A 13,792-nucleotide genomic window follows, 5' to 3' on the forward strand; every position below is an offset into this window, starting at 1 on the left:
TTGCTGCGCATTGCCTTTGACAAAGAAAGAATGTCCTTATCAAGCGCCTTCACCCCGATCTGAAATCTCGGAAGGTGGAAGCGCTCCAGAATGCGGCAAGCAGAAGCGCAAGCGTGAACATAACTACTTCCCGCTCGAGGCCTTTCTGGCGACGATCTAGATGTCTTTTAGCAATTGCTTCTTACCGAAACCACTTCTCGTTGGCATGAAAACCAGGCACTCGTCTGTGTTGACCCCGCCTCCCCACATCTTCGTGCTTTATATCAGAACTGCGTCATTGTCGATGTCCGGTAACGATACCACCACTGTTCTTTAACTGCGAGGTCATCGTTCTACTCAATCACACTCCACAGGTCCATTGTTATATTATAGCAGCAACCATGTCTGAAGAGATCACGCCTTTCAAGGTCGACATTCCCAAAGAAGATGTCGAGCGGTTGAAACGCAAGCTCAAAGACACCAGACTGCCACCGAAAGAGATCGTTCCTAATGCAGGAAACAAATACGGTCCAACGTACGAATGGGGAAAGAATCTTTACGATGCCTGGATAGGAGACTTCGATTGGTTCGAGCATCAAGAAAAGATCAACTCTGCACCGCACTACATGACCCACATTGAGGGGGTCAAGATTCATTTTGTGCATGCGAGATCCAAAAGGGAGGACGCCATTCCTTTGATCATGGTCCACGGCTGGCCAGGCTCCTTCTACGAGTTTAGCCAGGTCTGGGGACCATTGTCTAATCCCGAAGATCCAAGTCTACCCGCGTTTAACGTAGTTGTTCCCTCCATGCCAGGGTACTGTTTCTCCGACTGGCCACCAAAGGCCGGCTGGACGCTGCAGGACAACGCCCGCCTCTTCGACGCACTCATGAAGCGACTGGGGTACAAGGAGTACATGATCCAGACCGGCGACTGGGGCCACTGGGTCGGGCGTGAGCTGGGATCGAAATACACTGACTCCTGCAAGCTGGTCCATTTCAACTTCGCTCCATCTCCACTACCGGAAGGCGTGGAGTACACAAAGCGCGAGCAGGAAGTACAGGCTCGAGTCGACGACTGGCTGGAGAACCACATGGGATACGCCATCAAGATGAGAACACGCCCGCATACGATCGGGTTCGGCTTCAACGACAATCCGATGGGAATCTTGATGTGGGTCGGCGAGAAGTACAACGAAGCCGCGGATCCGGAAAAGCAGAAGCGCAGGTACTGGACGCAATGCATTCTGGCGACCGCGAGTCTGTACTACTTCACGGACTGCATCATGCCCAGTATGCTGTGCTATTATGAGAATGTCCGCCATGAGAATTTTGCCAGCTTCGCGATGGAGGAGCACAATCGCATCACTGTGCCGTTCGGGTATACGTCCTTTTACTGGGACACGGAGCCGAGTTCGAAGCGTGCTGTGGAGAGGACGGGTAATTTGGTGTATTACAAAGGTGAGGAGTCCGACCCGCTCCCGGGTTTCGACCATGCTGACTCGACCAGAACGAAATGACGGTGGCCACTATGCCGCGTTAGAAGATCCGGAAGGTATTACCGGTAAGTGCACACTATTGGCGTGCTCATCTTTACGAGTTGTGCTGATCCAAGGCCACAGAGGATGTGCGAGAGCTGGCAGCTCAGGAGTGGAAGAGGTTTGCGTCGTCCAAGTAATCGATGAGGTACATGGTGGACAAGTGTGCTGTCCAGAATCGATGAAGCTATCGGCTACCACTTCCGACCCGGGTCACCAATGCGGCCACACCGATCCTCGCGGCGACATGGCTTCGGCGGCGTAAGATCGCGGGAGGCGTTGTGGCCAAGCGTATACCACCATCAGTTGAGCAATCAAGCCTATCTGACTTCTGTTCGAGTACCAAAAGCGGTATGCCTTACAGCTCATCCTCCCTGATCAAAATTGAGCGATTGAGATGCTCAGGTCGGATCGACTCCACTCCAGCGAGATGTAGTGTAAGCTCCATGTCTCCACTCAGACTCCTGAGCACATGCGAGCACCCAACTTCTCCTCCAAGAGCAAGGCCATAGATGTACGGTCGTCCTATGAGACACATCTTGGCCCCCAGAGCGAGCGCCTTGACGATGTCACTGCCACATCTAATTCCAGAGTCAAAGAAGACATCCAACCTGCCTCCCACCGCATCGACAATGCGTGGTAGCATGCCAAGCGAGCTGACGCAGCCATCGACTTGTCGGCCGCCGTGATTCGACACCACGATGCCGGCAACACCTAACTCGACACACTTCAGAGCATCTGCGACTGATTGTATCCCCTTGAGTACAATCGGTCCGTCCCAATTCTCCTGCAGCCATTTGATATCGTCCCATCCGCGTGATGAAACTGGGAACATGGTCTTCGTCCACTCTGCCGCCGCTTCGCGGTAGTTCTCCTCAATCTCTACACCATGCAGAGACTTGAACTTCGATCGGAACACGGGATCCGAGAACCCAATCGCAACACCTATTGAGTCCGAACGGAGGAATGGATTGTAGCCGTTATCCATGTCCGATGGTCGCCAACCCAGAATGTAGGTGTCGAGCGTCACGAAAAGTGCAGAGAATCCCCATGTCTTGGCTCGCGAGAGCAGCGAAGCCGTCAGGTCGTTGTCTCTAGGCCAGTAGAGCTGGAACCAACGTATACCATCGCCGTTCGCTTTGGCCACGTCTTCGATGCTAGCACTGGACGCTGTTGACAAGATGTACGGTACACATTCGATCTCTGCTGCTTTGGCCGATGCCAGTTCGCCCTCGGCATCGAACATTCGTTGACATCCAATCGGAGCGACAGCTATCGGGAAAGACACTGTTTGGCCAAGGACGGTGGTCGATAGATCCGGAAGAGTTTCAGTCTTGACCATGCGTGAAGGTACTATTGACCACTTCTTGAATGCCTTCAAGTTTTTCGCGGAGGTCTCTCCAGTGCCAGCGTTCCCCATCAGATATTCCTGCCGCCGAGGTTAGTCTTGCCTCTTGCAATGAAATGCAGTATGACTTGCTCTCGCATCCGAAGACATTTGATCTTGAGCGTCCTGTTCCCATCTTTGCGTTTGATATGTGAGTGGCGGCCGCTCATATCGTAGACCTTTCTGGTATACCTTCGACTCGTATTCGATCGGGTTGTGAGGTCTTGTCGCGGGCTCGGTGGACCAACAATCGTTCTCGATCCCTTGGTACGACATGGCGATCTACGGGGTCAGACATCGCACAAGTGTCACCGTAGACAACACTGGAAATTAAGCGTAGTAAGCCGCTTGGACGCTGTGATGGTGTACTAAACATAAGTTTCCCTCACTACGACATCTTTACTATTTCGACATATATAAAGTGCTCGCTGTCGAGTTTTGTATGTCTACGTAGCCTTTAAGGTTGCTAAATATGTTCGTATATATGTAGATAATAATCTATCCTAGGGATAGGCGATATAAGACACTCCTCGTCGGTCGCCGTCGTCGTCGGGAGTGCAGTATATTAAGGCACTCCGGCGTAGACTTTATACTAGGCTAGAATTCCGGCGGACGATAACATAGTACCGAGTCGAAATTCCTATATATATTTTATAATAGCGCGGCGGCGGCAACATACCGGCGGCGGCAATATACCGGCGGCGATAATAGAAAACTAGCGGTATTATATAGGTAGCCTACCTAAGAGCACGTAAGAGTAGTTATGCGTATCGGCGAGGCTTATATAGACAGATCCGAGAGAGCCTTTCTCTATACCGGGAATCGCGAAATTACAAATTCGCCGTAGTGAGGGAAACTCACGTATAGTACGCCATCCTGTCAATGACGATAAGCTCTGTGGCGGAGTTTTCGGTTAGGTTCATGCATGGCCCATCATTCACGAGCTCTCATCGTCACACAGATCGAACAGAACTTCGAGTGCGAAATCCATGGCGAGGATACAATGACCATCTAGAACTTATTACCGAAGCAAGACGAGTGAAGTAGGTACAAGTCGGCACGGGGAGGTCGTAATTGTTTTCTTGAGCACGGATCGCAAAGGGTCCGCGGTGCTCTTACTCTTACTGAAATCAACATCGATCTTCGCCAGCATCCTTTTCCTCCTTTCCACATCGACAACAAACGGACAAGATTCGACCAAGGCATCGTACACCTCTTCCGCCGATCCTGAGTCGCTTCAATCAAAGCCTTGCATCGACTTGCGAGTCATATGCTGCCGCCACGTCTCTCTCATACAGTGGCTTCGTGCCTGGAGTCGACGCGAATGCCTCCTCGATGATATCAAGCCCAGCCATGAGCTCCTCGTCAGTCGTAGTGAGCGGCGGAGCGAGTCTGAAAACACCGCCGAAAGACGCCATCGTGGATAGCTGAGCCCAGAGACCATTTTCGGTCATTCTCTTTCCAATCGCTGCTCCCAGGTCAATGTCGCCTTCCTTGGTCACACGGTCGGCGACGATCTCGACGCCGGCCATGAGACCACGTCCGCGTACATCGCCGATGCAACCGTAGCGGGACTGCAAAGCTCGGAGTCGCTCCTGGAAAACTTTGCCCATCTCTCGTGAGCGCTCGACAAGGTGATCCCGAATCACGATCTCCAGCACTTTGTCGCCTACCGCGGCGGGCAGAGGGTCATTGATGTGCGTCTGGTTGTGCGTTAGCGATGACTTCGGGAGCACAGCTTCAGGAATATGCCCTACTGTGTAGAATAGGAAGTTGTTCTCCTTCGCAAAGCTGGCAATTTTGTTGCTGGTAACAACGGCGCTGAGTGGCAGACCATTGCCCACTGGGCTGGCGTCAGCGATGTGGCAGATGGCTCAGTTTTTGAAAACTCACAGGTCTTGCTCAAGGTCAAAATGTCCGGCACGACTCCATCATCCTCAGCGAAGTGCTGGAAAGCAAACATGTCACCAGCCCGACCAATGCCGGTCTGGGCTTCATCAATAATCAACAGCATGCCTCTTCGCTCGCAGTGTTGCTTTACGGCCTTCAGGTATCCTGGTGGGAGGACAAGCATGCCACCCGACGATAGGATTGGCTCGAGGATCAAGGCGGCTAGCGAGCCACAGGACTGCTTGTCGACGAGATCGAAACCATATTCAAGCTCGGTCTTCCAATCATGCGAGCCATCGGGATGTCTGAAGATTGATCGATAGGAGTTTGGAGTCGGCAAAGCGATGTTGCCAGGCATGTTCGGACCGTAGCCAGCACGGCCAGCATGGTATTGTGCTGCAATTGCACCGGAAGTCACGCCGTGCCAGCTAGACGCCAGCCCAACGATCTCGAACTTGCCGGTGTAGAACTTGGCCAGTCGGATTGCGGCCTCGTTGCTCTCGCCACCGGTGCTCAGGAAGAGAGCTTTGTCCAGTCCGGGAGGTGTGACCGATGTCAAGCGCTTTGCAAGCGATATGACCGGAGGCTGCATGCACAATCAGCGACGAACGTATCCTTGATTGGACGATGCCCGACCGAAAGCATTCCACTGAAAAGATGATCGAGGTTGCGAGCGTGCGCATGAATTGTCTCGACGATCTCTGGGCTGTGGCTGCATCAGAACGACTTCCTCTGATGGTCAATCAATCATGCACTTACTTTGCGTGACCTATGAGGGTCGACATCTGTCCGCTGGGAGGCAAGTCAGAAAATCAATTATCTTCCACTTCGATGGCTTCGTACCTCGTCCAGTCCAACATGCGATGACCGCTCGCCGTGGTGATGGATTGCCCTTCGGCATTGGTAATGATTTCAGGGTGGAAATCCGTTCCGTAGGTCAACAAACAATCGTCAGCATCACGCTGCAACTGTGCAGAGTCAACGTTCTGATACAGCTTTGCCATTTCTGTGACGTGAGCTTGATTGTAGACAAGGAGAAGACGGTGAATATACTGAGAGCGGTGGACTATATACGGTATTGTAGAACATCTCTCCGATAGTCGTACTTGTTGGGCATCGCTTGCCCGACGGACAACTTTCCCGACGGAAAACCTCGAAGCGGTGGACTTGGCGCGCCCTTGAAAAGACATTCATGGATGAATGCTGGCCCTTTCGACAACGATGGCTAAGCTACCATGTCGAATGCCAGGTCTGTCATACGGCTTGCTGTGTTGGAGATGCCGGAGCCTTCGTGTGGGAGACTCAGTGGTCAATGTGAGCAGAAGGACAGTTTTGGTAGGGCCCCACCAAAAGGGTAAGAACACCTTCACCTTGCCTCCATGGCACAATGTCGGCGTTTGACGGAAGGCTCGAGCATGGTCGAAAGCCGGTGGGACTGCTGAGAATGGAACCATTCCGTTATTGTCGGCAGGAGATGGGGTGAGTTCTCTTGGAGTCGGCGACTTGAGCCTGAATGTTCACACGGCTTGCAGCTCCGGGTAACCTTTGTGGAAACAACGACATCACTCCGCTGCTGGTACATCAACTCTTTGACTTTCGACCACACCCACAGGAAACAAGTCCATTCGGCACCTTCAAGGTCACAATCATGACTTCTACAAAACCGAAAGTCGGTTTCGCAGGCCTGGGAGCCATGGGCGGCGGCATGGCCAAAAACTTGGTCAAGGAAGGCTTCAGCGTCACCGGTTTTGATGTCTATCAACCGCTTGTGGACAGCTTCGTCGAAGCCGGCGGCAAGGGAGCAAAAACGCCTCGAGAGGCAGCATCAGAGGCTGAATTCTTCGTGTCAATGGTCGCCAACAATACCCAAACCATAAGCCTGCTATTCGAGGGCGAGGACTGCCTCATCAAAGGCCTGGGCAAGAACAAGACTTTTATTCTCTGCTCGACTACACCGCCATCCTTCCTCCCGGAGCTTCGAAGACGTCTCGACGACGAAGGCAGACCCGACATCAAGCTCCTCGACTGTCCAGTCTCGGGCGGCACCATTCGTGCTGCCAATGGCACGCTTTCCATCTTCGAATCCGGCCCAGTGGAACATCTCGACGAAGCAAAGGAAGTGCTGCAGTGTATGTCCGCGAATCTCTACCGTATGGGCGCGATTAGCGACGGCACCAAAACCAAGACTGTTCACCAGCTCCTCGCGGCAACAAACATCATCACCGCGTCCGAGGCGATGGGTCTAGCAGCTACAGTCGGTCTGAATACCGATGCTGTGGCCGAACACGTCAACAAGTCCGATGGAGCCAGCTTCATGTTCGAGAACCGCGTTCCACACAGTAAGATTGACACCCTAAAAACACCGCGTCCACCACTAACACGTTCAATCCAGTGCTCAAAAACGACTGGCATCCCTACTCCGCCCTAGGCATAATCCTCAAAGATGCCACAATCGTAACGCACACTGCTCGCTCCTCCCAATTTCCCACTCCTCTAGCCGACACAGCCGAGCAACTCTATCTACAAGGTGTGCGAGCAGGTCTCCTCAAAGTCGACGACGCCGCCCTGGTGCAACTCTACCTCCCCGCAACTCAACCCTCCCTCGTCCACGAAATGACATCCGCAGACATCAATATGAGCGCCTCCCACAAAGTCAGCAAGGACACTATCGTCGACTTGCTCACCGGAATCCACCTCGCCGCGAGCGTGGAGGGCATGGCGTTCTGCAAGTCGCTCGGTCTTGATCGGAAGACCTTGTGTGAGATCATCTCCAAGGCGGCGGGCTGGAATGCCATTTTCGTCAAGTGTATTCCGGATATGTTGGAGAAGGACGAGTGGAGTCTGGCGGATTGTCCGCAGGCGGAGGAGGTGGGCCGAAAATTGGGTGAGGCGGTCGAGAAGTGCGGTCGGATTGGATTTCCGTGTATGATGGGCAGTGCGGCATTGCAACAATTCGCTTTTGCTGGCTTGAAGGCAAAGAAGATTGGTGGACAAGATCGGAGGTCGCGGGAGGGAGAGTGATGGATTCGGTGGATCTGCATTGCGAACGCGGGTGAGTGAGAGAGGCTATTCCAGATGATCGAGCAAGATTCAAAGCTTAGTGACAGCAGCATTCGACGGCAGTATAGACACGAGACCAGACAGCAATGAAGCACGAGACCTGTCCCACAGGTATGACACAAAAGGTACAACCTTTCCAACAGATCACGCTCACCTACCGGGCCTTCATCATTGATTCACCACCATATCGAACAACATCACAAAATGCGAAAAGGTCTCGGAAATTGAATATACACATCACACTTGAAGCTAGAATCAGCCTTCTGCAGCGAGCTACACACAAACATCGAGCTCGCGCCCATGCAGTCTCGCAAGAAACAAGAGGAAAAGGTACACAAATTGCCGTGACACCACCCACACCCGTCGCTCGTCCGTTCTGAGGGTACATTGCACACATGCGCACATCCACAATCGATCCGCCGGACAAACCACGCAAAACCTCCATGCTGTCGTTATGTGTGAAATACACCACATCTCAAAGCATCCGTCAAAAGACGGAGCCGAGAGCCGCCCATCTCCTTTTTCGCAGAGTAAATGCAGCAGCAAATCAATCGTTCTTCTCCAAACGCCACTGGTTCTCCTTCTTTTTTGTCGTATCCTCACTGCTGGAATGCAGGGTCGACTCCTCTGAGGGCGAGTGCTGGCTCCACGTCATCCTGGCCTTGTTCTATAATGTATGTTTTGGTTCGTTATGTTCTGTTCTTCTCCTTCTTCTGTTCATGTCGTGAAATTCGGTCCTCGCAATGTGAGCCTCCCATTTGTATGTGCGAAACAGTATGACCCAGAATATCCGGGAGGAAGCTGGATAATACTGTGAGACTCTCGAGGTCGAAATGTGCAAACTTTTTGCCGTGTGCGCCGTGATAATGGTGTCGAGGACCGTATCGGGAAAACGTGGCTCATGCTGGATTGTGAGTCTGAACACCAACGACAGGACTGTCGAGATGACTGTTGTACGGCTTGAACAGCAACTTCATGTCCAAGTTGAGACTGTCCAATCCATAAGAGTCGTCGATATCGCCGACAGAGCCGATGTCCTGTCCAATCTTCTCATTGTCGCCCACGACAACGCCCTTGATGCGCTTGAGCAAAGCGAGGACCCGCTTGAATCGCGCATCTGCAGGAACTTGCCAGTCCGCAGGTTGCTGGGATTGCAGGAAGCTGCGACCGAGATAGAAGAAGTGAACGCCATCGCGGCTGAAGCCGAAACGCCGTTGGTGATAGTGCTGCGGTGGATACTGCAGCTCCATATCGTGATCCCAATTGCGCTTCCATTTTTCCAGAGCCTGGCCGAGACGTTTCTTCTCCACGTGAGCCGCTGCTGTGGCGTTCATTTTCGGGCTGTAATGATCGGTTGGGGTACCGTGTCCGCTGTTGGGTGCGCTCAATGACCCATTACCATGCTGCTCGAGCCAGTCGTTCTGTGACAAGGGTGTAGCAGGCGTGCTGGTGTTGAACCCGGAGCTGAAGCCTTGGAATTGACCTTCTGGAAGGAGCGTGGCCTTCTGGCAGGCGACGATGCGGATGATCAAGGCGTGGATGAGCAAGAATTTGGAGAAGACATTGGTCGTGTTCGGCTGGAAGGTGGCGTAGTTATCAAGCAGCGCGCACATCGCACCTTGCATCGTTGGCTGCACAGGTCGTCGGGTGCCGTTCGCGTTCTTTGCTTGCGCATGTTCACCATTCAACCCGAGAGCATTCGCGCATTCGTACTGGGTTCCGGCATCCCAAGCCGCGTCATCGGCAGGCAGCATGAGACTGACTTCCATCGGATCCAATTGAGGGTGAGTGTTGAAGAACATGACCATCGCCGCATCGGTCATGATGACTTGGTACAGAATACGGTTACGTTTCTCCTGCTCGAGCCAGCCTTGCCAGTTCCAGTTCGATGCCTGGAATTGGGTCGCTTGCGAGTTGCGAAGCGAGTGCAGCATGGAGAAGGCATAATGTCCCATGGGCGCAGTCTGGAAGAGGCCCATAGCCTTTGCAATGCGCACCAACATGGTGAATTCACCGCGTGCAGCTTCGCGTTGCGATGGCTCGCCGTGCCACAGGAAGAGTGTCTGCAGCATGGACAATGCTTGGAGTTCTTCCACTTCGAATGGCTGAATGCCCATACCGTTGACTTGTCCGCTGAGCGTCCGAGTGTAGACGCTTGACCTTGTCTGCACGGTTTTCTTGACAAATTCCATCATCTGGCGGACTTGGTGTACAGCCAACTTGGGACTGTACACTGCTCCAATGCACAAAATCGCAAGGACCAGGTTGTTTTCCGCGTCTGTGAGCTTGAATGTTGGCATGTGTAGAATTGGCCAGTGTCCATGAAACGAAGTGTAGTGCTCGGCAAAGTGCTTGACATTCTCCGGCTTTAAGCACATCTGCATGAGTTCGGCGGCGGAGTTGCCGTGCACAGACTCCGGACCGTCTGGGAAGCAATGCAGCATCAGACTGTCGCATTTGGCCTGCAATGGGTCTTCCGTGCTCCAGTTGGGAAACCCTGGGATGCCATTCTCGATTTCCTCGCCCCCGAAGCCGCCGGAGTGCGAGTAAAGGTTACCTAAAAAAGACTCGTTGCTGACTTCGTTTTGAGCGTTGTAGTCCGTTTTGTGGTTTGAAGATTCGGTCTTGAGGTTTGAGATTCCTTGCGAGCTCGCGTTCGCAGAATGGCTGCCGATAAAGCCATCCTGGCCACCTTGTGTGAACATACGGGTCCAGTCGACGCCGTTACCATCACCATTTGGCATCGGTTGATGGTTGTTCGCTTGGCTGTTGTCGAAGCGCGAGCTCTGATGGCCTAAAAAAGACATCTGCTGTGGGGTGTTTGGGTTGCTGTAGATAGCATTATTGACTTGCTGCTGTCCGTTGAATGGATAACTCGTCGGCATTGGCGCGCCGCTGGCACCGTTTTGCATCGCATACGCATTCATCCCAGATTGGTAGGGCGCCGAAGTGGTCATCTGCTCACCATTGGCTCCATTCGAAGCCAGTATGCCGAGTCCTGCTGCATTGTTCCGGTTGGCGATACTCGCTGGCGTTATGATACTGTTCGCTCGGGAGGATCGACCTGACAAGTCGCCATTGACACTCGGACTACTTCCTACAACGCCAGTGTTATACCCAGATGGGCCTGCAACCTCGGGCATGTTTGCAAGTCCAATCGGCCCATCCTGCTGCGTCATGGAGAGCCGGTTGTTCGTGTTTGTGTTGCGACGCTGGTGGGCCAAGTGATTGGCACCGGTGGGGTTGCCTCTGCGCAATGAGCACTTCTGGAAATGCCGCTTGAGGATATCACTACGACTGAAAGTGTCTTTGCACAGATGACACATGTACGGTCGATCACCAGTGTCTAGAGAACTGTCAGCATTTTGGTGAATCCGAGAATGGCTCTCGAAAACTTACGCCGAAGAAGATGACGCTTCAAGTGTTTGGCATGCAGATATGTCTTGTTGCAGTGCGGGCACGGAAATTTTCCATCCGCGTCTTTTGTAGGAATCATGCTCTTTGCGACTTGACCACTGCCCTGAGCCGGTGGGTTTGGCCTGCCTGGCGCGCTGGGCAAAATGCCACGTCTACCCTGCGATCCCACCACATGTGTTGGAGCCTCCTCATTCTGCATGAACGATGCCTGTTGTCCGACCTGACCCATTTGCGCAGCAGTTGCGAGACTTGGCAGACCGTTGGGCGCGCCGGCCCCTCCAGGCGGCATTGGACGAATCGTAGGAAGGCCGACGGTCGAACTGCTCGGTGGCATCGATGTCGCGGTCGATGAAGGGTACATCATCGACTGCGAAAGGTGTCCGTACGGGTTGGCTGGGTAAGATGGCGGGAGCATGGAGCCATTGTTGCTACCGTACCCGCTGGGGCCATTCGAAGTCATTGACGAAGAGCTCGGAGTGTGCGGCGCGCTCGAAGGTTGCGACTGGGAGTTCGCGTAGGTATGAGACAGCGAGCCGAACTGCGGGTAGCCGTTCTGAGCTTGCAGAGGAGGAAGGGTCGTGTGGGACGGCGATGGTTGTTGCTGCTGTGACGCCTGGTGGTTCTGCGCAGAGAGACCACCATACGGTGAGCCAATGTTCGGCGGCTGTCCGTGCTGGTGATGCTGCTGTTGAGGATGCTGCTGGTGCTGCTGCTGCCCTCCAGACTGTTGCTGCTGACCGGGGTGTTGCGGGGCAAGATTCTGCGGCGCGCCTTGACCATATGGATTATAGCCGGGATTGAAATGGTTGTTGTCCATAGTAATATAGACGCTGCGCGAGCAGCCGACGATGGTGGAGACGTCGGAGGTCCTGTACTAGTGTCGAGTGCTCATCGGAAGGGTGCGTTCCACCAGATTTAGCGAGTGACGGGAAGGTGCAGAGGGGAAGGAGCGAAGGCACGCGAAGCGGGTCCGTGTCTGTGGTCGGAAGGTTCGGTGCGGTGGTGCGGTGTGTCAGGTATGCGGGTGCGCCGCGAGGGCCTGGCGATGCGAAGAGGGAGTGATTGTTCGTGGAGAATGAAATCCAGTAAGGTATTCTGGCGGCAAGAGCTCGGCGCAAATAATGCCGACGTCCAAAATTCCCGGTTGAAAATTCTTCGTCGCTACAGCGGCGATTATCCGCGACGTCCTTTGCCCAAGGCGTCGATTGGACAGACGGATTGTCGTCGTCGTCAAGATGACTTTCCGCTGAAGATGGCGTGCAGTCGAGATAGACGATGTTCGGTTGTCAGCAAAGTATCCACATGCGCGGGAGGCAAGTCAGGTCCCGCTTGCAGTTCAACTTCAGAGGGAGGGGTTCGCCGCAGAGCTCGTGGCAGATTTTGAGTGCTGGCGCTGATGCGTGCCTGAGGGAAGAGGTGGAGAATCCCTTTTTCGGGGATGGCGTATGGGGCGGCGGAGACGAGATGGGCGGTACGTGAAAAGAGTAGGTTTGGAAGCGGAGCGGGAAGGGTTGGAGGAATCTCAGACTGGAGCTCGCAAAGACTGATGCTAGCAGACGAAGAAGAATGCCTGCCTACTACCACCGCCCGCAAACCGAGCGCGAATCGACGAGCGGATGACGCCGAGCGAAGTCTTCACCAAGGGCTTGACATCATGCTTCGAATTCCTCACCCATGCATGGGTGCCATCGCCATCGCCATTCGAACTTCTGTATACATACATACAATCACTCTAGGCTAACCAGTTCGACTCTGGCGTCTCTCTAGCCGGAGCGCTACATGAGTAGGAAGCGAGTTCGATGGCCGGCCGATTGACTCGGTGCATCGACTTCTCGTTCTTCTACTGGCAAACAATCACAGCTAAATGAGAAATCACATGTAACCACACGACCTCCCTGGTTCAAGAACAACCACCACCCCCTGTTTGCCGTTTGCCTCGCCTTGGCATTTGCATGGGTCCGCCGACAGGAAAGTGCTTGCGATGGCGAACACCGTGACGGTGCCCTATGCGAGTGATGGGTTGACTGATGCATCATTTAAGCCAGTCGCTGCGGTGTTGGAGTCTCATTGGCTTGATCTGCTATAGTAATCCCGACGAAACCTGTGTTGAGGGTTGAATCTCGAGAGATGGACATCCCAAGGCACGTTTCCTCTTGGTCTCGCTGCCCTAACTGCTTCTTGCAACCTAGAAAGCTCTTGCAGAACGACAAGGATCCGAGCGTCATTGGGTTAGGGCTGATGAGCTGAAATGCCCGTCCCTTCACGGTCACCAGATCCGTCCATTTATTCCACGGTTGTTCCGTCGATGGGATGCGATGCGTCTCCAGCACCAGTCAGCGCGTGTGTCTTCATCGGCAGGACTTGCCGTGCATAGAGATCCTCCGTGTCAGCTCGAAGGGCTGACGCCATCCCTCGATCGCTTGTCGGGATACGGCTGGCGGTTAAATCCGCCGCTGACCGGATAACAATATCCGGCATGCCCATTTTTTCACAGGTCATGCCATTGAGGCACGAACTTCGC

The 13,792-nt window shown here is 53.7% G+C and overlaps 5 protein-coding genes across 5 annotated transcripts; 2 read left to right on the plus strand and 3 right to left on the minus strand.

Annotated features, from left to right (window-relative positions):
- Window positions 1-380: 380 nt before the first annotated feature.
- MYCGRDRAFT_72213 (uncharacterized protein) lies at window positions 381-1,499 on the plus strand (the record flags this gene model as incomplete). Its single annotated transcript, XM_003852171.1, has 1 exon — window positions 381-1,499. One exon carries the CDS (start codon window positions 381-383, stop codon window positions 1,497-1,499), a length of 1,119 nt encoding a protein of 372 aa, XP_003852219.1.
- Window positions 1,500-1,666: 167 nt separating this feature from the next.
- On the minus strand, window positions 1,667-3,074 carry MYCGRDRAFT_100239 (uncharacterized protein; the record flags this gene model as incomplete). The annotated part of the gene is made up of 2 exons (XM_003852550.1): window positions 1,667-2,913; window positions 2,994-3,074. 2 exons carry the CDS (start codon window positions 3,072-3,074, stop codon window positions 1,876-1,878), a joined length of 1,119 nt encoding a protein of 372 aa, XP_003852598.1.
- A 1,071-nt stretch (window positions 3,075-4,145) lies between these two features.
- Window positions 4,146-5,798, minus strand: MYCGRDRAFT_86126 (uncharacterized protein; the record flags this gene model as incomplete). The annotated part of the gene is made up of 6 exons (XM_003852549.1): window positions 4,146-4,607; window positions 4,662-4,747; window positions 4,798-5,380; window positions 5,431-5,500; window positions 5,554-5,586; window positions 5,638-5,798. 6 exons carry the CDS (start codon window positions 5,796-5,798, stop codon window positions 4,146-4,148), a joined length of 1,395 nt encoding a protein of 464 aa, XP_003852597.1.
- A 644-nt stretch (window positions 5,799-6,442) lies between these two features.
- MYCGRDRAFT_42493 (uncharacterized protein) lies at window positions 6,443-7,815 on the plus strand (the record flags this gene model as incomplete). Its single annotated transcript, XM_003852172.1, has 2 exons — window positions 6,443-7,133; window positions 7,187-7,815. The coding sequence occupies 2 exons, from the start codon at window positions 6,443-6,445 to the stop codon at window positions 7,813-7,815; spliced, it is 1,320 nt and encodes a 439-aa protein (XP_003852220.1).
- A 938-nt stretch (window positions 7,816-8,753) lies between these two features.
- Window positions 8,754-12,951, minus strand: MYCGRDRAFT_109529 (uncharacterized protein; the record flags this gene model as incomplete). The annotated part of the gene is made up of 3 exons (XM_003852548.1): window positions 8,754-11,200; window positions 11,254-12,140; window positions 12,944-12,951. 3 exons carry the CDS (start codon window positions 12,949-12,951, stop codon window positions 8,754-8,756), a joined length of 3,342 nt encoding a protein of 1,113 aa, XP_003852596.1.
- Between the last annotated feature and the right edge of the window lie 841 nt (window positions 12,952-13,792).

The sequence above is a fragment of the Zymoseptoria tritici genome, chromosome 5 (genome assembly GCF_000219625.1).
Source record: "Zymoseptoria tritici IPO323 chromosome 5, whole genome shotgun sequence".
Lineage (NCBI taxonomy): Eukaryota > Fungi > Ascomycota > Dothideomycetes > Mycosphaerellales > Mycosphaerellaceae > Zymoseptoria > Zymoseptoria tritici.